This window comes from Cinclus cinclus, chromosome 11, assembly GCF_963662255.1.
Source record: "Cinclus cinclus chromosome 11, bCinCin1.1, whole genome shotgun sequence".
Taxonomy (NCBI): Eukaryota; Metazoa; Chordata; class Aves; order Passeriformes; family Cinclidae; genus Cinclus; species Cinclus cinclus.
In genome coordinates, this window is record NC_085056.1 from 7,077,461 (window position 1) to 7,102,012 (window position 24,552).

General features: G+C 51.3%; 2 protein-coding genes across 8 annotated transcripts in view; both read left to right on the forward strand.

The window, feature by feature from the left end:
* The window catches only part of RIPOR1 (RHO family interacting cell polarization regulator 1), a 32,338-nt gene extending 23,411 nt beyond the window's left edge, over positions 1 to 8,927 (forward strand). For 2 of the 3 annotated variants that reach the window (XM_062499705.1, XM_062499703.1), the window contains 16 exons: positions 68 to 220; positions 926 to 989; positions 1,072 to 1,115; positions 1,324 to 1,449; positions 1,729 to 1,877; positions 2,072 to 2,201; positions 3,285 to 4,097; positions 4,298 to 4,437; positions 4,747 to 4,921; positions 5,067 to 5,202; positions 5,365 to 5,526; positions 5,665 to 5,823; positions 6,175 to 6,371; positions 6,477 to 6,560; positions 6,865 to 6,955; positions 7,948 to 8,927. In XM_062499705.1, the coding sequence (XP_062355689.1) occupies positions 68 to 220; positions 926 to 989; positions 1,072 to 1,115; positions 1,324 to 1,449; positions 1,729 to 1,877; positions 2,072 to 2,201; positions 3,285 to 4,097; positions 4,298 to 4,437; positions 4,747 to 4,921; positions 5,067 to 5,202; positions 5,365 to 5,526; positions 5,665 to 5,823; positions 6,175 to 6,371; positions 6,477 to 6,560; positions 6,865 to 6,955; positions 7,948 to 8,045 (2,721 nt within the window). In that variant the 3' untranslated portion in view covers positions 8,046 to 8,927. Of the gene's footprint in view, positions 1 to 67; positions 221 to 925; positions 990 to 1,071; positions 1,116 to 1,323; positions 1,450 to 1,728; positions 1,878 to 2,071; positions 2,202 to 3,284; positions 4,098 to 4,297; positions 4,438 to 4,746; positions 4,922 to 5,066; positions 5,203 to 5,364; positions 5,527 to 5,664; positions 5,824 to 6,174; positions 6,372 to 6,476; positions 6,561 to 6,864; positions 6,956 to 7,174; positions 7,239 to 7,947 lie in introns of all 3 variants that reach the window. The other variant, XM_062499704.1, reaches the window with a different exon arrangement.
* A 7,608-nt stretch (positions 8,928 to 16,535) lies between these two features.
* CTCF (CCCTC-binding factor) overlaps positions 16,536 to 24,552 on the forward strand; it is a 34,695-nt gene continuing 26,678 nt past the window's right edge. For 2 of the 5 annotated variants that reach the window (XM_062499694.1, XM_062499698.1), the window contains exons 1-2: positions 19,802 to 19,828; positions 19,992 to 20,111. The gene's annotated coding sequence lies outside the window, so the exon portion shown is untranslated. Of the gene's footprint in view, positions 16,557 to 19,801; positions 19,829 to 19,959; positions 20,112 to 24,493; positions 24,510 to 24,552 lie in introns of those variants that run through there. The other 3 variants (XM_062499697.1, XM_062499696.1, XM_062499695.1) reach the window with 3 other exon arrangements.

Sequence of the window (24,552 nt, forward strand, 5' to 3'; positions counted from 1 at the left end):
GCAGTGCTGGGGTGGCCGTGCTGTCCCCAGCCCTGCTCCTCACCACAGCTTGGGCCTGTCCTTGCAGATAGATGAGCTGTATGAGGCTTACTGCATCCAGAGGCGGCTCCGTGATGGAGCCCACAACATGGTCAAGGCTTACAGCACGGGCTCGCCAGGCAGCCGGGAGGCACGTGAGAGCCTGGCCGAGGCCAGCAAGGGCTACAAGGAGTACACAGAGGTGAGTGTCTTGGTTTGAAAAGACAGATGTCTGCTAAGAAAGGCAGGAGCTGCTCTTGAAATGGAAAAGGTAAACCTCCTCCCTTCAAATTATAATTTTGAAATTAAGGAGCTCTCAGGCAAAGATATGGGAATAGGTATAACAGTTCTTTACTAGGATAATTAAAATAAAAATACAGTAATACAAAAAAAACCCCAAACACTGACAGAATTAGAACATAGCCTGACACCCTGTCAGTCAGGGTGTTGGTGGCAGTCTGATTAAATGGTGGCTGCAGTCCTCCTGGAGTGACAGATGTGGTTCTGCTGAAGCAGTGGTCCTGTAGAAGATCCAGTGATGATGTAGAAGGGTCTGGTTATCCTCCCTGTGGGAATCCAGTGGAAAAAAAACTGTTCTGATGTTCCAAATCTCAGATTTTATCTAGGTTGGAAATGCATCTCACAATGGGATGATGTAATTTTATCAGTTGTGCTGTGGGACTCAATGGCCCAGTAACAGGAAGATACCTTCCCAGAGGAAGGATGGGTTGTGGAAAAGATAAAGAACACTGCCCCACCTGGTTTTAACAGATGGTGATAGAATACATACTTTTGGTTATATCCTGCATTGCAACCCAACACAGTGAGGCAGCTGGCTGGGTGGGCTGGCAGGGTGCTGAGTCCATGGGTGCTCATGGGTCCTGTTCATCCATCTGTCTGTTCCCAGAACATGTGTCTGTTGGAGAATGAGCTGGAGAGCCAGCTGGGCGAGTTCCACATCCGGATGAAAGGTACCGTGTCCTGCTCCATCCCTGTCCCGCTGCCTGCCTGCCTGCCTGCTGCCTGCTGATGCCCCTCTGCCTTCTCTTGCAGGACTGGCAGGCTTTGCCCGGCTTTGTGCTGGTGACCAGTATGAGGTTGGTGGGACCATATGGGTTGGGTTCTGCTCTTCCTCTGCCCTGTTGTCTTTGGGGTGTCTCAGGGGTGTAGGTGGGTGCTGGCGTGGAGGGCGTGTTGCAGGGTGGTGGTGGGTGGCATGGGTCCATGCCATGCCTGGGGCCATACAGAGAGCACCCATCACCCTGGGGTTGTGTCTCCCCCATACCCATACATTTCCATCCCCAGATCTTCATGAAGTATGGACGGCAGCGGTGGAAGCTGCGAGGGCGCATTGAGGTGAACAGCAAGCAGGTGTGGGACAGCGAGGAAATGGTTTTCTTGCCCCTCATCACCGAGTTCCTCTCCATCAAGGTACAGTGCATGAAAGGACAGGGATGGGGTGGGCCAGCTGTCCCCCTGCATCATAATGTCATTTAGGTTGGAAAAGACCTCTGTCATCATCACCACTGTTAACCCAGAACCGCCAATCCCACCATTAAACTGTGTCCCCAAGTGCCACATCCACATGTTTTTTGAACATTTTCAGGGATGGTGATTCCACCACTTCCCAGGGCTTCTTTCCAGCACCTCACCTAAATATCACCTTCACTGGTCCATGGTTTAATTTCCTCCTCTTTCCTCCTTCTTCAGGTGACCGAGTTAAAGAGCCTGGCCAACCACGTTGTGGTGGGCAATGTGTCCTGCGAGACCAAGGACCTCTTTGCGGCTCTGCCCCAGGTAGTGGCTGTGGATATCAATGACCTGGGCACCCTCAAACTCAGCCTGGAGGTGACCTGGAAGTGAGTACCTCAGCAAGCATTGCTGGTGGTGGGAGATGGCAGTGCAGGGGTGGGAGAAGCAGCCTCAGGCTTCTCCCATCCCTAAATTGTGCCGTAATTATAGAAAACCAGAGCTGGAGGTCTGGAGGGGGTCCTGGTGTCTTGAGACCCCCCAGGCTGGTGCATACCCCTCACCTCCCTGTTGTCCTCCCCAGCCCCTTCGACAAGGACGACCAGCCTTCAGCAGCCAGCACCGTCAACAAGGCTTCCACAGTGAACAAGAGGTTTTCCACCTACAACCAGAGCCCACCTGACACGCCATCCCTGCGGGAACAGGCATTCTATGTAAGTGTGCACCAAGCAGGGCTGCTCAGGAGACATGGCCAGTGGAGGGGCCCACACAGGGATGTGCCTAGGCAACGTCTCAGAGGGTGGCACAGCTCAGGGATGGGTAGGCAGCTCCTTCCTCTCCAGCCATCCTACCAGGACTCCCCAGTACCGGCACCTGCTCCTCCTGCCTATGTTCACAGCTCCTCTTCTCTCTGCCCAAGAGCCCAGAGCGGGCGGCTGACAAGCGTGGTTGGTCCTTGCTGGACATCTTTCGGGAGACACTCTTCGAGAAGCTGTCTCAGAGCTGCTCCTGCGGCGATGTCTCCTCGGCCGAGCTCGGGAGATGGCCGCAGCAGGGCCGTGTAAGTGCAGGGCTGGAGCAGGCCAGTAGCTTAGCCCAGCACTGTGGCCATCCCGCAGTAGCTGTAGCCGCTCCTTGTCTCCTATTTGCTCTCCCTCGCTGATGCCCAAAGGCCTGATTCTGCCAAGCTGGGTCTGGCTGGTGCTGAAGAGCTAGTCCCCAAGCTAGGGAAGCCTGGGTTCACCCCCGTGTAAGAGCTGGGCACTAGTGAGTAGACAGCTTCTCCGTGTCCTCGTGCTGGTGGCAGTGGTGTGGTACTGGTGATGGCGCTGGTGAGATGGTGCTGGTGTGACAGTGCTAGTGTGGCACATGGTGCTGGTGTGACTAACATGGAATTGTCTTGGCATCTGTTCAGTGATGGTGAGCCACAAAGTTTGTATGGTGGCCAGTGCTGTCTCACCAGCTGGTGCTGGAGCTGTCGCTGTCCTTGCAGCCATGGTGGTTGGTGTCCTTGGTTCCATGTGTTGCATCCCACTGTGCTGGGGACTGCTGGCACCCCAAGGCTCCAGGACATAGGGGCTGTTCATGGGGAGCTGGATTGCCTGCTGACATTGGGTGGGATCCAGAGCTGGAATCTGCCAGGTGTTTGGTGACCATCCTGCTGCGTCAGCAGAGCCATGGCAGCCTCAGTGCTCTCCAGCTCATATCGATCCTGCCCCTGCTTGACACGCAGACAGCTGGAGGAGATGGGGCAGCAGGAGCAGGGTCTCAGCTGACACCATTCTCCCCCTCTCCAGAACATGCTGCGGCGCCAAGAGGAGCTGGAGAACGGCACAGCCTGGTCCATCTCCTCTGAGTCCTCGGACGACTCCTCCAGCCCCCAGCTGTCCAGCAGCGCCCGCCATGCCACACACAAGCCCATCGTGCAGCCTGAAGTGCAGGCCTCCGCCCCTGCCATCGAGATCTCCTTCTCCCAGCAACCAGAGGAGGCTGACGCCGTGCCTGGGGCCAGTGGCAGCAGTGTCCCCCCTGCCGGGAGCCAGTCGGAGGAGCCAAGCAGCCGTAAGAAGGAGACAGTGGCCAATGGACACGTGCCCTACTCCCGGACTCTGAGCCACATCAGCGAGGCCAGTGTGGATGCCACGATGGAAGTCAAGACTGCAGAGAGCCCTTGGGATCCTGCACCCAGCACGGAGGACATGGGGATGAGCGAGCAAGACGCGCACCCTCTCTCTGGTGCTGCTGTGGCAGCTGCTATGGCAGGGCAGGACAGGGCCACTGAGGCCAAGCCTCGTGCCTCCGTGGCATGGGCTACCTCCTGTGAGGAGGCGGCTGGCAGGGCTGAGCCAGTGCAGAGCCAGGCACCAGCACAGAGTGACTGTGGCACCGAGATCCCCACAGCACTGGCACAAGCCTGTGCAGAAGAGAGGCCCATCCCAACCCCACCACTGCCCACCAGTACCCCTGAGGTGCCACGGGGGAAGATGGTGGATTCAGGTCTGGAGGAGGCAATTGGCCTCCTGGGCTCAGCTCTGGATGACTATCGGGGACAGTTCCCAGAGCTGCAGCCCCTCGAACGGGAGCTCAAACGTCTGGAGGAGATGCTGCTGGTGAGGGGCTCCCAGCGGTGTCATGGGGTGAGGGTGACCCCTGGCTGGAAGTGCCTAGGGGTGATGGGGCCATTCCTGCTGGCAGTGCCCAGGGATGATGGGGATGGGGCCATCCGTGATGTCATAGCCTGGTAATGGGGGTGGCAGGGCTGTCTTGGCTGGTGAGCCAGGATTCAACTCCACCATGCCTTCCTCCACAGCAGAAGCAAGGTGTCTTCCTCAGCCGGGCCTCCAGCATCAGCCTGACAGTGGAGCATGCACTGGAGAGCTTCAGCTTCCTCAACACCTCCGACGTGGAGGACTCAGAGGGCTCTGAGGAGGAGCCTCTCCAAGATGACAGGTGCACAGTGGGGCTCATTGCATGGGGCACAGGGCAGGATATGGCCTTGGGCAGTTGGAATGGGGGATGTTCAAGGGTGCCCAAGCATATTTAGACCTGTTCTTCAAAGCTTAGGGAAGGTCCAGGTCAAGAACAAGCAGTACCTGGTCCACCTGGTGGCACAATGTCACCTGGCAGCTCTCCATGAAGACTGGGCTGGATGCAGCCCCTGTGCCCCTGGGACTTGTCCTCTGCCCTGTGGGGAGAGGGAAGGGCCAGGTCCAGGTATCCTGTGCTGATTCACTGCCTTGATCTCTCCCTGGCTTGCAGGAGGGCTGGCAGACCTCTGCGCAGCACCAGGGCCCCCAGTGCTGGCGAGATAGGGGCAGATGACATCGGAATGTGCAGTGGTTCTGAGGCCAGCACTGACCCCATGAGCACCGGCAGTGAGTTCCTGGATAAGGCTCTGGTACTTCACCTCAACAACTGCAACCGCCTGCTGCTGGTGAGGACCAGGGTGGGAAATAGCAGGGGACACCCTAGGGTGGTCTGAATGTATCCTCTTGAAGGGGGTCTTGCTGGAACCTGGAGGCTGTGATGTGGTCAGTGAGCTCTGCCCCTAAAGTCCCTGGTTTGGCTGTGCCTTGCAGAAGTTGGGCACCTTCGGTCCCCTGCGGTGTCAGGAGATGTATGCCCTGGACAGGCTGCTGCGGGAGTCACAGGTGCTGGAGATCGTGTGCCAGCTGACGGAGGAGCGTGCAGGAGCAGCCAGCTCGGCTGCTGATGGTAAAGAAACACAGCTGAGGGGACCCTCTGTGGGTCTCTCTGTGAAGCCTGTGTCCCCTTGTGGGCATTGCTGGGCAGTGAGGGACCATGCCAGACAGAGGGCAGGAGTCACCTGCCTGCTGCCATGGCCTTGGGGAGGTCTGACAGTGCCTGTCCCCACAGTGGTGCAGTTCTCCACACGGAAGGAGGGTGTGCTGCCCCTTTGGGACCTCTGTGTGGAAGGGCCCAACGTCTACACCTGCCCTGTGGAGCGGTTCCTGCAGGTGCTCAGTGCCCAGTACGCAGCTCCCATCAGCGAGCAGCACCCTGGTTTGGCTGATGCTGGTGAGTGGGTGCCCAGGAGTGTTTGGGGAGTTGCCAGCCTCACCCAGTGACCATAAGTGGGAAGATATGGGTTGCCAGGAGCTCCACAGAGGGGTGACCATGGCTGCTGCAGACTGTGATCCTGATTCTTTCCCACAGTGTGTGTGAAACTGGTGGAGGATGTGCTGAATCGGCGGCTGCCCCGGCGGCCTGGCAGTGCCCAAAGTGAGCAGGTCACCATCTTCCAGTACTGGAGCCACTTTGAGTCACTCGGTGCCCTGGTGCTTGACACCTACATGATGGAGCTGGCAGAGGAAGGTGGGTGTCCTCCCACCCTCCTTAAGTCCTGGGATGGGGTGCCAGAGTATCACCATAGTGATTGATCACCCTGCAGCAGTGCCATGACCATTCTGGGGTACCACCCAGAGGCTTAGCCATCCTTGAGGTGGGCAAGTCAGTCTGATCCAGAGTGCAGCCCAGTCCCATGCTGCCTTCCAATATCCTTCCTGTAGGTCCCCAGTGTCTTGGGGAGCAATCCCATGTAATGCCACCTTGCATGGAGCCCCCTCTGCCCAGCATGGATCCAGGGTGCTCAGGGATGGTGGCAGGGATGTGGGGGCAGTGCCATGTGACTCCCCATACCTTGGCTGAGCTCATGGCTTCCCGCAGCACTGCTGGCACAGAACCTCAACTCAGATGACCAGGACGTGGTGCTGCGTGCCCTGAAGCGCATGCCTGAGGGCCGCCTGAAGAAGGAGGGGCTGAAGGCACTGAGCCTGCTCCTCGTGGAGGGCAACAGCAAGGTGGTGAGTGCTGTGTCAGCCCAGCTCCGCAGCCTGGCAGAAAACCCCCGCTTCCGCCAACGGGTATGTGCTGGGCAAGCCAGGGATGACGTGGGCTGGTGCCCCTGCTCGTAGCAGAGCAGGTGACACTGACAGAGATGGTGACACTGACTCTCCCATCTCCCCCAGGCCCTCGTGTGCTTCCTGGAGCAGCTGGAAGATGAAGAGGTGCAGACACGTGTGGCAGGGTGCGCGGCGCTGGGCTGCTTGAAGGTGAGGGATGTGGGGAGCAGGCAGTAGGGCTGCATGTTCCAGAGGAAGAGGAAACACGTGTGGCCAGTGACTCTGGACACACCTGCACAGCCTCGTGCTCCTGGGAGAGAAGAGTTGGGGATGCCCCAAATGTGCTGTAGCAGCAGGCAGGGGCAGAGAAAGAAGGAAAATGAGGAAAAGAAAGAGAATGAGGGGCTTTTCTGTACCATGGGGCTGCAGCACCCTGTGCTACCTTCCCCATCTGACTGTCTTCATGCTCCAGCCCTGACAGCCAAAACTCATCTCCTTATCCCTTCTCCTGCAGGCCAAAGAGAGCATTGAGCAGCTGGTTTACCTGTGCCAAACCGACAAAGAGCCTGTGCGGGAGGCAGCCAAGCAGAGCCTGATGCTGTGTGGTGAGTGTCCTGCTGCTTCTTTGCTTGCTCCCTACCCACAGCATCCCAAGTGGCATCTCCTGGTGCCAGCAGTGCCCACAGGAGATGGGGCTCCAAGGTTACCCCACGCACTCTGGTTCATCATGCCCTGAGCTCTGCCAGGCAAGAGCAAGCTGGCAGTGAGGGCCAGGCATCCTGTAGCCATAGCACTAAGCCTGGTTGTTATTTATTATTTGCTAGATGGCCCTGAGAGAACCATCTGAGTGTGTTTCTAGGCCTCCAGATCGCGGCAGCTGCTGCCCAGGTTGGGACACGTGAGCTGTCCTCGTACCCCTTGTCCCTGCTCCGGCTGCTTTGCTCACAAATGTCTCTGTCTTAGAGCCTGTCAGCTGTGTCACGTTTTGGAGTCTGTGTCTTGGTTGTTGATAGTGCACATCCCACTGGCACCCTGACACATGTAGTTGCCTTGTGTCCTATGTCCCAGCAGATTGTCCATGTCACCATCTCTTGCTGGGGATGACTGCTGCGGGCAGATTTGTGGGCAAAGAGGTCAGAGTGAGCCTGTAGCATGGATGTGTGCATCCCTGTGTGTGCCTGGGGGAGCCCTTGCAACCCCCATGCCAGTGCATGCAGATGTGCACAGCTGTTGGAGCCACCGGAGCTGGCACAGACCTGAGCGCTGGTACCTCGGCCCCAAGTGAGGCTCTCCACAAACCAACACTCCTGCAGCCCAAACACAGGTTATCCCTGCCCTGCGTGGGCAGCTGAGAACAGGATTTGCAACCTCTGAATCAGGAGCTCTGGGGACTTTCTGATCCAGATCTCAGCTGGGACCTGCCCAGGGGCGTGCTAATAGAGAACAAGAGAGGTTTCCATGCTGTGGCCGTAGCACGCAGGCTCAACTTTACCAGGTGTTAGGCATATTTCCCTGGAAAGGCCAGGGCGGATGGCTAGAGATGGGCTGGGAACAGAACTTCTGCAGTTTGTATCACTGACGTGGCGTGTACTTGCAGGAGAAGATGGTAAATCAGCTCACCGGCGACTGGAGGAGACCCTGGATAGCCTCCCGCGGATCTTTGCACCAGCCAGCATGGCCAGTACAGCTTTCTGAGACCCACGCACACCCACCTGCCATCCTGAGGGCAAAGGCACTGCTGGGCCGCCTGGGCTTGCACGGACTGGGGACCCGGCAGCCCCAGCAGCTCCCGCTCTCGGCAGCACACCACAGTATTACCCCGCCCGCCGGCAGCTCGCCACGGCCGCACACTGCCTTATGGAGCACCGCTTCCCGGTCCCCGCCAGCGGCCCCACGGGTGCCACCTCCGCACCGCTGGGCAGGGGGCTCGCTGCACACCCCACCCTCTGATCGCTATTTAAAGTACCCAGGGAGCCCACCCTTCCTTCCCCCCTCGTCGGCTACAGCTGGCAGGACTGGGGTGGCGGGGAGAGGTACTGGATTTCTCTGCCTCCTCTTGCCTTCCTCTTGCTCGAGGGCATGCACCCTGTCCCGGAAGGACCTGCACTTTGGAAACCTCGCTGTTTCTTTCCAGGAGCTGCCAGGGCCATGGGGACTGCTGCCCTCTGCTACCTGGAGTCCCCAGGACTTAAATAAAATGAAATATGAGATATTAATATATTCTGCTGGCGTTTCTTCTTTCCAGCTCCACGTGCTCCTGTCCCTCCCTGGCTTGTGGCTGTAGGGAGTGTAGTGAGATGTGGCCTCAGCCCAGAGCCTTTCCTGGCCGGTTGGGAAGTGCTGTGGAGGGCAGGGGCAGGAGGAGCGATAGAGGGACGGACAGATGGATGGACAGAAGCTGCCACCTTTTTTTTTTTTTGTTTGTTTGATTTGTTTTATTTTTATTTACAGATTTTTTGCAGAAAAACAAAAGCAAAAAATTCTTTTCTATAATGTCTCTATAAATCTATATATAATGTAATTACAGAGAATGACTAATTTTGATTTTCAAGCAGAAATAAAAGCCTTTAAAGAGTGTTGGTGTTGCTGTAAGGGTGTTTCTTTGGCCCCAGTGCCCTGGGACAGAGCAAGTTGGGTGTCAGCATAGCATCCATGTCACTTGGAGGGTGACAGAGTATGTCATGGGAAATAATTGTGATTTTTGGCCCTGCAACTCAGCCAAATGGTGCCAAAATTTGGCTGCTTCATATGGGATGCATCACCCATGGCAGTAGGAGGTGTCCATACAGGATGGGGGCCACCAAAACCAGGGCTGCCCTGCGAATGGAAACAGCCCTGTGTGTGTGCGTGTGTAAATCCACACATTCCCCATCTCCAGCTGGTGTTGGTTATCGAGGTCCTGACTTCCAGTTTGGACCAGTAAGGACCCACATCCAGCACTGGAAGCAGATTGCAGCAGCTGTGGTGGCCAAGCCATGTTCCCAAATGTCCCCACACCGGATGGGTGTGACAGGTAATGCTAAACCACCCTGTGAGCTGCTCTGCCTCACTGGCTGTGCCTTGTCCCAGGATATCCGCTGTCCCCACCTTACTGTGTGAGGGACACACCACTGGGCTGGGAGGGAGGCTGCTCTCTGTGACCCCTTTTGCAGCTCCCCACTCATCACCTTCGCTGAGGCTGGAGGCTTTTTGGAGGTTTTTGTGCCCCTCTTGTGCAGCTCCTCAGCACTAACGAGGTGTTGGATTGCTGGAAGCTTGCTGGGAAGGAAGCACTGTTTCCTCTGGCTCTCCCAGGAACTTTGCCCTCTTGGTGGCTGTGACAGCATAGTGCAACAGCAGGGTGGGGGCCACCTCCCTGACACTCACAACACAATTGGTTTTCACTGCTTTGATTAAATTTCCGGAGTTCAGCAGCATGTGGCTGGTGACACGGAGCCTTCTGCCCCACCGAGGAGGAGGTGGCACCAGACTACAAAGTTCACGACAGAGTGTTGGGTCTTGTGCCACCTCCCGATTGGGCCAGGTTGAAAGGAGGGATACTGGATATTTCTGCCTGCATCATGGAGTAGGGCTGCTGAGGCCCTTGCTGAGGCCCATGGTGTCACTGTGGGGCTGGGGGCCCCCAGAACTGCTCTCTCTCTCCCTGTGATGTGTCTCTGTGCTTTCACTGGTGACTTTTTTTAAAGCTTCTATCATTTGCCTTCCTCTTCTCAAATCCCGCCCATCACCTGATGGTTTAAATCCATGAACATCCAGCATGATGGTGCACCTGGGGAAGAACTAACACCATGCACCAGTACCTGATGGAGGCCAATCTGCTGGGAAGCAGCTGTGCAGAGAAGGACCAGGGAGTCTTGGTGAACAAGAAGCTTAGCCAGCAGTGTGCCCTGGGGACCAAGAAGCCCACTGGTATCCTGGGATGCAATAGGAAGTGCATTGGCAGTGGGGCAAGGGAGCTGATCCTGCCCCTTCAGCCCTAGTGAGGCTACATCTGGAGTGCTGTGTCCAGTTCTGGGCTCCTCAATACAAGGGAAACATGGAGTTCTTGGAGCAGATCCAACAGAGGGATACACAGATGATTAAAGAATTGGAGCATCTCTCTTACAAGGAAAGACTGTGGGAGCTGGAGCTGTTCAGCCTCAAAAAGTTATGACTGAGAGAGGATCTCATCAATTTTTGTCAGTATCTGCAGGGAGGGTGCCAGAGGATGGCTCAGGCTCTACTCAGTGGTGCCCAGCAACAAGACAAGAGGCAATGGGCAGAAACTAATACACAGGAAGTTTCACATGAAAATGAGGAAGAACTTTGTGTGGGTGGCCACACAAAAGAACAGGTTGCCCAGAGAGGCTGTGGATTCTCCCTCACTGGAGGTATTAAAAAACCATCTGGACACAATCCTGTCCAATGCCCTCTAGAATAACCTCTTGAGCAGAGAGGTTGGACCAGATGACCCATAGTGGTTCCTTCCAACCTTACTATTCTGTGATTCTTTACGCCCCCAACAGGCATGGACAAGAACTCCGCTCCCAAGCCTTCATTTTTCCAGCTCTCATGACAGCTGCTCCAATCCCTTAATCATCTTAGCGGCCTGTATGGTCCTGGGAGTGGTTTAGAGCAGCAAAGATGCCCCCAAAGGCAGCAGAGGCAGGGACATTCCTCCAGTCCTGCCAGCCACCTGTGCCAGAGCAGGGGCACTGCCATACCCAGCAGAGCTGGGGATTTATAGCTCCCAGGCCAAGCAAGGCCCATCCATTGGTGCTTCCCAGGATTTTTAAGCACGTCCCAGGAGGTTATAGCCTTCACTTCCTTCTTCATCACTGTAGCAGAGCTTTTTGGGGCTGGCTCAGGCAGAATGCAGCATGTCATGGTGCATATGGTCCCATCTGGGACACCCCCTCAGTATAACCACTTCTGGATGCAGTTTTATCTGCAGATGGGATTGTGGGGAGGGGTAACCAGGGGACACTGCTGCATCACTCATCCCTTAGCCTTCTTCCACCTGCTTTGGGGGCTGGATGAGCTCCAGCAGGAAAGCACAGTGCCTTTCCCAAAGCACTGCATCACACTGTCAGCTTTAGGCAGCAAGAGACGAGAGATGTAGGTCCCAGCTGGCACATGCAACTGCAGACAAGAGCACCCGAGAGGTGGAAAGTGGCCCAGTCCTCACATATTTGGTTTGGTTTCTTTTCCCCTTTCAATAACTGCTGGAAAACAAACCAGCCCAATGTCCCAGTGGCCAAAGCCATTAATTTAATTCACTCACCTACCTGGGTGTTATCCTTGCCCTGCCAAAACCTCGTCCCCTCCCTGCAGCACAATTCCACTTTCCAAGATAAGCTACACCTTGACTGTAGAGATCAGAGCAGACTTCTGTCAGGGTAGGTAGGGAGCTGCAGGCCAGGACAAAATGACTCTGTTCCTGGAATTGCAAGGAATAATCCCATTATTTATGTGGCTGTTAGAACATGTGGGAAAAAAACCTCAGTCAGATTAATTTAGGAATCTGTTACCCAGCCCCTTGCTGCAAATAGGTCTATGTTGGCATTGCCAACCTGTGCCCTATGGACACCACCAGGTCACCTGGAATTGCAGGAACGCCATTTTCACAGAACCCAACTTCAAACAAAAGGTCTTGATTTTTGGACCTCTCAGCTTCATGGGTGAACTCCCTGGGAGCCACTTTCACAGCACACAGGGACAGACACAGCAGTGCAGAGCACATTTTGCAGCAGCATTTGTTATTTCAAAGGAGACAGTGTGCCAGCACCGTGTTTGTCAGCCAAATCTGTGTCAGCACTTAAAACATCCCCCTCCCGTATGGACGTGCTTGTGCTCAGCAGCTACTTGCTTTTCCTGTAGGAGCTGCAGCCCGTGGGAGGGTGTCTGTGTCACAGTTACATTATCCATGTGCTCTGGCTTGGGGAAGATGTTCCCTTCCCCTGCTTACTGCTGGTTTTGCTTTTTTTTTTTTTTTTAATTGGAAGGATGCATACGGATTCTGAAGCACTCTGCAGTATTGCTTTTTACTTGCCAGTCTCAGAAAATTGTCCTGAGAAACCCCTGAAGACCATCAACACAACGTTCCCTCCTCTTGCACAGCATCCTGGCTGGTGCAGCTGCCTGGGTTTGACACCAAGAGCAGCCACCAGTCAGAATGACCCCAAGGAGACACTACCACTTTGTGGTACCAAAAGCTCCAATTAGCCCTTGTGTTAGAAAACACTTAAATCTTGATGCAAAGTAATTTTTGGGGGTTGTAGTTTGTAACTCTCCGATCTGAATAATCTTAAAGTTGGACCGCCTACCTTTTCCCAGGCTTATGGGAAATCATGTTTCCAAGGCACTCACTGGGGCATTTAGAGATGATTGGAACAACTAAGCAGCCCGAGCTGAACCACAGCAAAGCAACAGCCTCCTCGTGAGCACTGACGTGTTCCTTGCAGAGCTGTCAGGCACATCTGTATGGTCTTGTTCTCCAAGGACCACTCCTGGGACACCAGCTGGGGCCTTGGTTCATTAGAGACACCAAATGGTGCTCCAAACAGCCTTCAAAAATTTAATTCGATGCTCTCAAGCTCGACTACTGTCTTCCTTAGAGCTGACCTTAGAGTGGTGACTCCTGAGGGATTGTGAAGGTGATGGAAGTGCTGAGGAGGGTGAGCCTACCTGGGGCCTCAGCAAGGTGGTTGGGAGCTCCCTGGCTTCAGTTCTTTCCGTTCTGGCTCATGGGCAAGGTGTCTCTGGGAAAGGCCTCGCTCAGGCAACTTTTCTAGAAGGAGCATCTGCCTCTGGGTGTCTAATTTGGACAGGCTCAGAGATTGATATTCAGGAGCACTCACAGGACTGAAGCTGGAGATTTGAATTCCCTGCAAATCAGCTCAAAAGCGCCTCCAAGTGAGGAAACTCAGGATCAGTAGGGCAGACCCCCAGCACTCACTCGTGGATGGATGGTCAGGGACACTTCTGGCAGGAGAAGTCCACCAATACGTGCTTGTCAGGAAAAAAAAATTCTGCTTCTAAGCAGTGACATTCCTACTAGAAAGATGCGACCGTTTGCCATAGCATGGCTCAAACAAAAGGCAGAGGGATCATTAGCAACCATTTACACTCTGCCCTGGGTGAGTATTCAAAGCAGGTAAGAGGCAGTTTTACACACAGCCACTGCTTCTCTCCATTTTGATTCGTGCCTGAGCTAAATTTTGAGCTTAAAGCAGGATTCATGACTACAGATGAAGGATATGCCATTCTCCCAAAAATTACAGCATGAGAATTGATGGCTTGACAGCTTAGAATGTACGTGATTTTTTTAAACACTCACACTACAGAAATGTTCTGAGCAGATTCTTTGTGCTGTGCTGACTTAATTTCCTTCTACACCAACTCATCTAATGGCTAAATGGAAGGCCATGGATGGGGGTTTTTTTTGTTTTTTGTTTTTTTTTTTTTGGTTGGTTGTTTTTTTGTTTTTAATTTTCAAAAAGCTTTTGATTGCCCAACATTGGGCTCAGGGATCCTAGTGAGGTTCCTTCAAATTCAGGATATTCTGTTTCAATAATTCAAATTTCTCATACAGTGAAGACCCTGGAGCTCACGGCTGTGGGCTACACCGTCACCTCTCATAATTAATGGCCACCTTTTAGCATTGCTTTGTAGATAATTTATTTCTTCTTCAGCCAAGGCTACATCCACAAAGCTCATCCCCTCTACCCCCTCGGTAAGCTGCCAATGCCCCACTGAAATGGGCTAATGGACTTGCTGTCATGATCCTGAGAAGGAAACTTGTTCTGGGTTGTCAACAGCCCCCAAAGGAGTATCGGTACTCAGAACACAGCCCATGGCGCTCTGCTGCTTTGCAAGGAGCTGAGAGAGCTTAGGCTTAGGCAGGAGAAACCCGTAAAGCCGGGTCAGGGCCTGATCTTACTCAGCCCAACTCCCCTGGCAGAAGGACCCTTCTCTCCATTCTCTCCACAGCACAGCTCAGCAAGTCATCACTATTATTCATACCAGGATTTAAGGGCATAGCTTACACATGCCAATGTATGCTAATGTTTTCCTGGTGGGTTTGTCACTTGTTAAGCAGGTTGTGGTAAAGCCTAGGCTGTTGAACAGCTTTTACCCCAACCTGCAGTGATATCTCAAGAGGTGCAAATTGGAGGAAAGATTTTCAATGCAGATTTCAACTCTAACAGCCTTAAAACTCTTTAATTCTACCACCATAGATTTTTGAGGTTTCTTTATATTCAGATTTCTCTTTGAATTCCTGGACTTATTGTCCTCCAGCGACTAACACGGGAGTAAAAGGAACAAAAATATGCAGCTTCCTTCCAATGTTTCTGATTTTTGAACTATTAATATTTTAACCCATTACTCTTGCTCCATTTCACATGGATTTATGGCAAGAAAATACCAAGAGGATGCAGCATGAGCTCATAGAATTCTCCTCTCCTCAGCTTGCCTGTCAATCAGCTCTGGGTCTGCTACAACACTGCTGGAGACGAGAAAATATGTTAAACCCAGAAGATTCAGCAACTCAGGGAACTGCAGAAAATGAAAGACAGGCAGGCCCCTGTGTATTTTCACATAAATTCATGCATCTCACCAAGTGTGCCATAGCCCTTTTCATATCTTGAGGATAAGTTGTGGACAGAAAACACCATGTGTCCAACTTCTGATGGAAATCAACCTTGCTGACTTTCCCAGAAGCTCCCTACTAAATACCTGGCAGTGCATCCACCACTCCTGCTGTGCTAGAGCTGACTGGAGCTGGTTTGTCCTACCTGATTATGAGCTTGGCAAGCCCAAGGTCCTTAAAAACACCAGGCAAACACCATCTTAAATCACAGGATTTTAAGAATCCTAGGATCTCCTGAGTTGGAAGGGATCCACAAGGACCATCAAATCCAAATCTTGGTCCTGCACAGGACATCCCCAAGAATCACACCACATGCCTGTTGTTGTCCAAATGCTTCTTGAACTCTGTCAGGCCTGGTGCTGTGACCACATTCCCAGGGAGCTTGTTCCAGTACCTAGCCACCCTGTGGGGGAAGAACCTTTTCCTAATACCCAGCCTAACTCCCCCAGACACAGTTCCATGCTGTTCCCTCAGGTTCTGTCACTGATCATATAGGGCATCCATCAGTGCTGCCCCTCTTGAGGAAGCTGCAGCCCACGATGAGCTCTGCCCTCAGTATCCTCTTTTCCACACTGAAAAGGCAAAGTACCCTCAGCCACCCCTGGCATAGCTTCCCCTCTGGGCCCTAATTCCAGTCACTCGTTGCTGTTAACAAAACTGTCCTATGACTTTCCTGCTGACTAATTCATTATTGTGCTGAGCGCTTTTCCACCTTAAGGAAAGTTTGGGTCTTTCAGCAAGGCCAAATCCCTCCCCAGCACAGAGCATGGACTTTCTCTATGGCCTTATTCTCCTGAGCAACTCCCTCCCACGGAGCTGAGGTACAGCCTCCTGCTTTAAAAATTTTGCAGAGATGAAAGAGTCAGTTTCTGATAAGGTACAGGGAGTTTGGTACAGTTTTGACTCAGATGAAGAGGAAATTTCCACCTGAGCAGCGACGTGAAGAGCTGGACTGACTGCCAGCCGTTGTCCGGATCTCGGGGTAACACCAGCACAGCGCTCCCCTCACACCGCCCCACCGGGCGCGTGCTGCCCTGAGGGAATGGACGGGCTGCCTCCGCCTCCCCCCCGCCCCGCCGCCCAGCCCCTCGGCGGCACGTGACATGCTGACACACGCTGACGCACGCACGCACGCACGCACGCACGCACAGGCGCGCGCAGAGTGACGCCGCGGGCCCCGCGCGTTTGAAGTTGGCGCGCGACTCGCGCCCTCGCTCCCCCCCTCGCCCTCGCCCCGCCCCGCCCCGCCCGCCGCTCCCAGCGTGCCCCGCGCGGCCGCTTCCCCGCGCGCGCCGGCGCCCCCCCCCCGCCCCCCTTTCCCCCCGCTCGGGCCGGCGGCCGCGGCAGAGCCGCGCTGGGTGGCGCGTGCGCACTGTGCCCCGCCCGCCGCCATTTTGTGTCCGAAAGCGACTGTGGAGCGATTAAACCGCGGGGCTGGTGCCGGGGCGCTTAAAGCGGCGGCGGCCGCGGCGGGGCGTGCGGGGCGCGGCGGCTCCTCCGCGGGGCCCGCGGGCGGCGCGGGGCGGCGGCGGGGCCCGGCGGCCGGAGGGAGCTCGGCGGGGCGCGGGGCGCAGGTAAGCGGCGGTGGCGGGGGGTTTGCAGTCGCGTTCTCCGGCCTCTAGGTGTCACGATGGGGCTCCGGCGCGGCTGGGGCCCCGCAGCGGCCGCCGCCGGGGCAGCAAGGGGGGCTTTGTCTCCCTCTACCGTCCCCGCGCCGCCGCCGCCGCCATCGCCGCCATTCCCCACAGCGCGGCGCTGGGCTGCGGCACCGCCCGGGCCGCCCGCCCTCCTTCCCTCCCTGGCCGCCGCCACCCGCCTGCCCCGACTCCATTTTCTTTTCTTTGTCTCCTCCACCGCGCCACCGACGCTGATTAACCGCCCCATTACCGCCCCCTCCCCTCCCCGCCGCGCCTGCCACCCCCCCCTTCCCTTCCCGTCCCGCAATTCCCTTCCTTCCCCCCCCCCCTCCCGCCCCGCCGGGCCCGCTCCCCTCCTGCCCCGCCAGCGCTCCCTCCCCCTTTCTCGCACCTCCGCGGGGCTCGCCCGGCGCCCTCTGCCCGCCGCCCGTGTCCTGCCGCGGTGTCCGGCCGGGCGTTGCCCGCGGGGACGGCTGCGTGTCCCGCTCCCGCCGGCCGCCGCCTCGCTGCGCTGGCGTGTGCGGCGGAGTGAGAGGCGCTGCGAGGCGCAGAGCGGGACTCGAGCTCCCTCTGCAAGGCAGGCTGAGCAGCGCCATGCAGCAGCACCGGGGCGGGCACGGCTGGGGGGCGCCCGCTCTCGCCGCGGTGACCGGCCGGCGGCCCCCCCGCACCCCCCGCGCCGCTCCCGGAGAGCGGCGGCCCCGCCGTTCTGTGTCCTCCCCCTCTCCTCCGTCCCGTCCCCGCCACCCCACTTCGGGCCCGGGGTCTCCACGGGGTTTCAGGCTCCGATCGGGAGCACCTGGGCTGCCACCGAGCCACCGACCAGCCGTGTCACTCGCTGGGACCTGGCCCGGCTGCCCGACTCGAGGGGCGCCTTCCCGGGAGCCTCCCGGGCCTCCGCAGCCGGGCGCTTGGATGGAGCCCGAAATCTCATGGCGAAGGACGGCGTTATTCCCTCCCTTCCATGGGTCTGTGCTGCTTGGGGGGAGAAGCACAAAACCCGATTCTTTTTGTGATGCAGAGGAGGAAACCGCACATGCTTTGTGTCCAAGCGCTTTGCTGTTTGTCCTTACGTTAGCTTTAGATTTCATTACAATATGTATTCATATGGTATCGGATTTGGCCTTGTGTTAACCTTGTGAAATGACTTAGAAGGGTTTTGTCGTGTGGTATGGTTCCTTCTTCGGTCAGTGTAATCCTTAGGACTTGCCTGTTGGTGAGAATGAGCTCGCTTTCCTGTTTGTGACTTCCTATTTTTTTGCCGAGCCTTTCTCTCCTTAAATACGTGCATGGCTGTTCCTCGTCTCTGGCCAGTTACTGAATTCTGGTAATAAACTCCGGAGATGTCATCAGAAGCATCTAAAACACTGTTTACCACTTCCACTGTACATGTTTCTGTTTCAGTGCAGGAAGTGTGTAAATATAATCTCGAATTCTCCAGTTTTTATTCATCTTCTGCAGAGCCTGTTGAATCTGTAGGAGCCCGTTGAGTATTAGAAATAATTCTGTGCTGTATCCAGGCTGTTCTTACTTAAACAATCCCCCTAACATTTTCTTTCAGTGTAGAAGACATCAGCAGAACTGAAGGAAGAAGCAATTTTAGTATAAGGGCAAAGCAATGCTTGCTGCTTTTTTTTTTTTCCCTAGGTTGATGGATTTATACTTCCATTTTGTTTTTCTTCTGGATATGTAGGGCTAGCTCAGTTGTAATGTCATCCACTGTGCATGAATGGTTATTAGGATGCACAGAAAGGCTCAAGAAACTTTGTGGGGTATTTTTGATGAGTAATATCTGAGCAAAAGGTACAAAACTCGAGTTCCTCTAGCTTCCAGTGGCCCTGCAACTGAAATAATAGAGCAAGACTCGTCCATTTCGGACAGAGCTTGGAGAACTGTCACTACAGCGTTAAGTTTGCTGGTGACTCGTGCCTGCAGCATTACTGAGGGAAGGAGCTATTTCAAGAGCTGTTTTCATGTGAGCAGGCTGTATCTTGACTGTGATCCACAGCTAATTTGTGTGCATCCTCACCAGCTCTTGGGGCTGCAGGTTGATACCCGCCTGCTGCACTCCCAGTGCTGTGTCTTGTAATGCCAGAAGCTGACCCGTGTTATTCTTGACTCTTTTTTTCAGCGTTTGCCTGAAAAAATCTTAATTATATGGCATTACTGACTTGTTAAAGAATTTCTGTGCACAGCCTACTCCAAAATTTAATTTCTTCTCCTCCCCTTAGGACTTCATGTCCAAGAACTTCTGCTTTTCTAGATTTTTTTGGAAGATGGATGTTGAGTATTATTAGGCTTGTCTGTTCTTGGAACAAAGCCAGCCTATTCCTTGCACTTATTCTACATACTTAAACAGGTTCCACTGACCTCTGGATAGCTTTCCCTGCTCTGTCCCAATGGTTTTTTATGCATTAGCTTTTTCAGCTATATTATTGATTATATTTACATTAAAATTCCCTAATTCCCCATCCTGGCAACTTTAGTTTCTCTTACCTCTTCACCAGAGAGGGAATGCTCGAGGGAGTAATAAGCATTAAAATCCCAAATGTACTTGTACGTGCTCTAGAAATATGTGTAATAAAGAGCAGCCACTGCTTTACCTGAACACGTGAGGTCACACACTGACAAGAGCTGAAAGAAACCAAAGCTTTGACTGCTTGTTTTGTTTGTGTTAACTTACTGAACTGTACTAATTTATTTGCTTAACTGTAAACCCCTCTTCATCCATTTGGCTTTAGTTCAGATGCCCAGTTCACTCTGTTGTACTAAACCTTGAAATGTCAATACAGTGTCAAGCTCTGCTACTCTATAACCTACATAGTCTTAGAGACACACACAGATCTAGGAAATTCCATTTTTATTGGTTATATTTAGCGTTGATAACAATGGTTCAGATCATACGTGGCCCTTGTTCTTTCAGGTTTTTTATTGAAACTTAGAAAGAACCTGTCCTGACTGTAGCTGAAAATACTGGGTTTGTTTGTTTATTTTTTCTGCTGAAGGACATTTAAATTTTATTTACAACACCCTGTTCTGCTGCTCCTCCCACTTCTCTCCAATAATTCATCAGTCTTTAGGAATTAAGTGAGGTATGTTTATCCCAGACATATTTAATATGAAAACTAAAGAGTTGCTGCTCAGCTGAGTGATCTGTTTATCTCTGACAAACAAAAATTACCTCAAAAAGAAGATCAGAAAAACAGAAGGTGAGTAGGGAGTTTTATGTTTCAGGTCATGTTAACATTCAAGTAACTACCCAGAACAATTTGGTTTGGCTATCTAATGTAAATTGAAGTGAAGTTTTCCTCAGTATTATAAAAACTTGGAAGCTATAAAATCTTAATTTTCTTCCAATGTGGTTCTTAACAGGTGGAAAGAGAAGTAGTGCAGAGACAGCTCTCAAGAATGGCGCAGTTAACGTGCATTGACTTAGGGGGCATCTCTGATAGAATGGACTCCCGAAGCATTATTCTCTAACTATCCCTACAGGTGAAGTTTTGAGTCATAGATAGTTACATTTCTTATGTAAAGGTTTGTTTTTTAGAGCCCCCTCCCAGAGTTTGCTGTCTGCTACCTGAAGATTTCAGTATGCTGTGTGGGGCTTATATTAAGAGGTGAGGCCAGGAAGGTTTGAAAGTATTTAAGAGCACAAGGGCAGTGGTCAGTCAGGCTATGCTGACCAGTTACACCAGCAAGGGCTTCTGTAATGGTAGCAGTACAGCAAGCTGAACTACAGGGCATTTCTTTTTTCTACCTGCAGTGCAAGTAGTCTGCCCAAATATGTATTGTTATGTCAGCCAGTTAGCAGCAGCATCTTATTTTAATGCTATAACTGAAAACTCATGAAATTTCTGAAGCTTCAAGAGCTTCACTGGAAATCTTTGCTCAAATGTAAAGGTAGGGTTAAGTTCATCTTATACTGAAAATCTTGTTTTGCATTTTTTTTCCTATACTGTAAAAAAATTTCTTTTGACATCATTAAATTTGTCACAAATTCTGGCAAAACAGAAGGCAAATCACGGATTGTTTGGTATGTGAATTGCATCCCTGTATTAATAATGCATCATCATTAGAAACCTGTGTATGTCTCAAACATCTGCAGGTAAAGTACATAGCCAAACATGAAAACTACTTAAAACTGCCCCTCACCAGAGTACATTGGGAGGTGAGAGAGACATTTACCTTGGCATATTGGTTTATTTTTCAGCACCAGAATATTTTTAACTGCAGTATTTAGGTCTGTTTTATAGTCAATGCACTTTGGAACAGTAGTGAAATTCCAGGTCAGAGAAGTGCTGATGTATCAGTACTAAAAGGAGATGGAGTGGATGAACAGGGCTGTGCAGGGAGGGTGGCAGGTACCCAGAGCACCTTGGGTGTTCGACTAGCTCTGCATGGTGTTAACACACACGTAGTTCACATTAGTACCTGCTCTCCCATTTATTCTTAGTACAGAATTTAGTTAGAGAAAAGTGTTAATCCCAGTAACTAAGGCTTTAAGATAGCAAGAGGTTGTTAAATTTATTACTTGACTTTGTTAAAGGACTTGGTCTTGATGACCTTACCATATATTAATATTAGTACTGAGTATCAGTAAATACCATTTAGCTCAGGATTAGTCTGGGAGTGTACCAGAATGAATAGTTCCCATGGATATTCAGTAAAAACTAGTAATTGCTTGTCAGTTTGTTTTCTTTAATGATTTTGTCGGTGAAAAATGTCTTTTAAAACTTGTTCATGATAAACTTCTTGTTCATGGAAAATCACTGGGCACTAAGGCAGCCGTTGTGATTGTCAGGTGAAGTAGATCCAGTGTGTGCTAAGGCTGCTACATATAAAGCTGTGCACTGGGAACAAGGTATTCCAGCTGAATTTAAATAAAGGCACATGGTATCCTGGAAAGCAGTGATTGAAGTGTTTTTTTTTTGTTGTTTTTTTTTGTTTTTTTTTTTTTTGTTTGTTTTTTTTTTGTTTTTTTTTTTTTTTTTGTTTTTTTTTTTTTTTTGTTTTTTTTTTTTTTGCAGTCATAGTGAATAAACAGCATAAACACAAGTTTCCAAGGTGATGCTGTGACAAAGAACCTAATGTAGTTCTTAAATGCATTAGTGGAATAAGCAGGGGTATGTTCTTGCCTGCCTTGTGGGATGGGATTAAGTAATTCCCAAAATCATATGTATGGTTTTGGCCTCAGCACTCAAAACCCTCCAAAAATTACTGTGTGAAAAGGAATTCATCTCCAATTTGCTGGAAAACTAAGCTGTATTGCCATGCAGTAAAATGTTAAACATGTACTCTGCCACTTCTCATCAAAACTGAGGTGAATTGATGAGAGTCCTCAGATATGTCCCTGACAAAATGATACTAGATATTAATAAGCTTGCTCTAATCTTGCAGACTAACAATACAAATTTGTAGCCCGGTAAGTTCAAATTAAAAGGCTTAAGTTTTTCTCAGAGAGGGTGATTAACTACTGGATTGATATGAAGAGCAGTCATGTATTTCTTAATTTCTTAAAATCTTTGAATTCAAATTGTGGGGGAAAAAAATCTGAAAATTGCTTCAGCCAGCTGCAAGGTGCTGACTTTTTTTTCATATATATTTAGAGAGCTGTCATTCATAAGAGGTCAGGCTCAGTGATAAACTAGGGGTGCTAAAGGAAAAGGATGGATAGCACCTTCTCTTGAGCCACCTCCCCTCTTTTTGAACAGAGAGAGGTTTAGGATTTTTCCTTTTTAATCAAGAATATGATCAAACCAGTGAAATCTTCTGACTGGGGAAAAACAAGCAGATATTGATACATGCTGGAGATGTGTCAGATAGTGTCCTGTATGCTTGTCCATACTTGTGACTAATACATCCTGGTCTGAGGCTGTGGCATTGGGGAGCTGTTGGAAAGATAAATGTTACTTTTCTGCTGCCAGGACAAGCTGCTGGTTTGTGTCCAGCTCGCTGCCTACCAAGCAGCCCAAAGACCTTGGCACAAGCACTGCTGCCCAGACAGTCCTTGTATTGGCAGAGGAATTCTTCCTTCCTGGTTCTGAGCATGGAAAATGCTCGGAGGGTGAAGCAAGGTGATTTTTATTGAATCCAGTAAAGAAAACGTAGCTCCATAAAATTTTGTGTTACATAAAATTATTTATTGACTCATTTTATATATTGCATTTGTGTATGTTGTGTGGAATTATATTATCTGCAATGATCCTAGCTTTAAACTGGATGCTGAGTAAAATACTGACTTAATCAGGAATTAAACTATGAAGCATTAAGCTGTGGAAGAAGGAGTAAACAACACAATCATTTTAAGCTATATTAATGCCTCATGTGTGGAGACTTGACACAAGTGTTTGACACTTTCTGAGCTCTCCAGGATGTTACAGTGAATAGCTTGATGGTGGCTTGAGCATCTCTAGGTGGAGATTGCTGGAAGCTAAGGGTTTTTTTTCACATTCTGTGCTACAAAGGTGGGAAGGGGATACGTAATCTTGAGAACTCAGAGCTACAGAGCAAACTTGCAAATAATCCACGCGCTTCTCTACGTAGTAATTTCAACAGAAGCACATGATGCTTGAGTTTGGCAATTCTGGTTTCTCCTGGCTGTTTGTGAGACGGTGAATGGTGTCACACTGCTGCTGCCCCTGGAGTTCTTCACAGAACTCAGTCTGTGCCCAGTCTTGTTGTGCTTCCCCGTGCCACAAGGCCAGCTTCTTGGGTAAATGCAGTAAGTTTTGTGGTGACTCTGTAGCTTGTAGGAGTAAAAAAAAAAATTAGGTAAATGCACCACAATTGATGGGAAACCTGTTACGGTCAGCGTGTCTGGAGATACTGTAGGTTCAGAAGAGGATTTTCAGGTCCAGAGGCAAAGATCCCTAATTCCTGACTGGATGTTGGGATAAGTGTGGCAACCCACAGACAGGACTGATTGCTCTCCCTAAACAGTGTTTCCTGCTAGAGTTTTTGGAGACAGACTGCTTGACTAAACAGACAGTGATCTGTCCTTGTAGGGCTTGCTTTATGCTCATGTTGGATAAAGGAAATTTTTTCCTTCTTTCCCAGCCTATCAGCTATACTAGGAAATTTACAATTCTTGCTATTTTGGGAATAAACACCAAAGCATTTAGGGAGGTAGAAAGTCAAGGCTTCCTTTGAAAATCAGGTTGGCTTGCATTGGGATTGTTGTGACCTCGTCTCCTTTCACCTGGGTGCAGGCAATTGCATCCCCAGGTGATGAGCTAGTCAGCAGAATTTGCTTCATGAGGGCAATAGCATGTAGGTGGATGTGGAAAAATGCAGCCTCAAGTTTGATTTCAGCCTTCATGGAACCATGCCCCAGAATATTTTGGGGTAAGTAGAGGCTTTCCTCAAGGGAAGCCAAGAGCCTAAGTATTACTAGCAGCATTTGGCTGTTTGTAAACATTTTTACGCTTTTGAAATGGAGTTGTAAACTTCCCTGTATATTTAAAATTGTTGTCCAGGCAATTGAATTCTCCCATTGTTTAATGTTGAAAGAGACATGGTTTCTCTGGACTGGCTCCTGGAAGAGCCTTTCACTGCAGTAGAGCCAGTAATGATTTTTGGCCAACTAGTTCAGCTACTTGTATAGTTTTTCTGTCTCCTTGTATTTGATTTGCAAAGCTCTTCCCTTGAAACCACTTCTAACATCCAGAAATTTAAAATTAAAGCAGGAAATGCTACTGAATTAAAAATACCCCCTAGTTTTGGTTGTATAATTCTATGACATAAGTTAATAGTATTACATTTTAACCAGTAGCTTTCTCCTGTGTGCTAAACTATTTGCAGTGGAAGTGCAATCTAAACTTTAGTTTTGCTTCCCCAGTATGTACTGCAAGAATACCCCGAAGAGGCACTTCAGGAGTTTCCAGATTAGAGGTTAGGGGGAAAAAAAATGAAATTTTTAAAGGCTAGTAGTTTC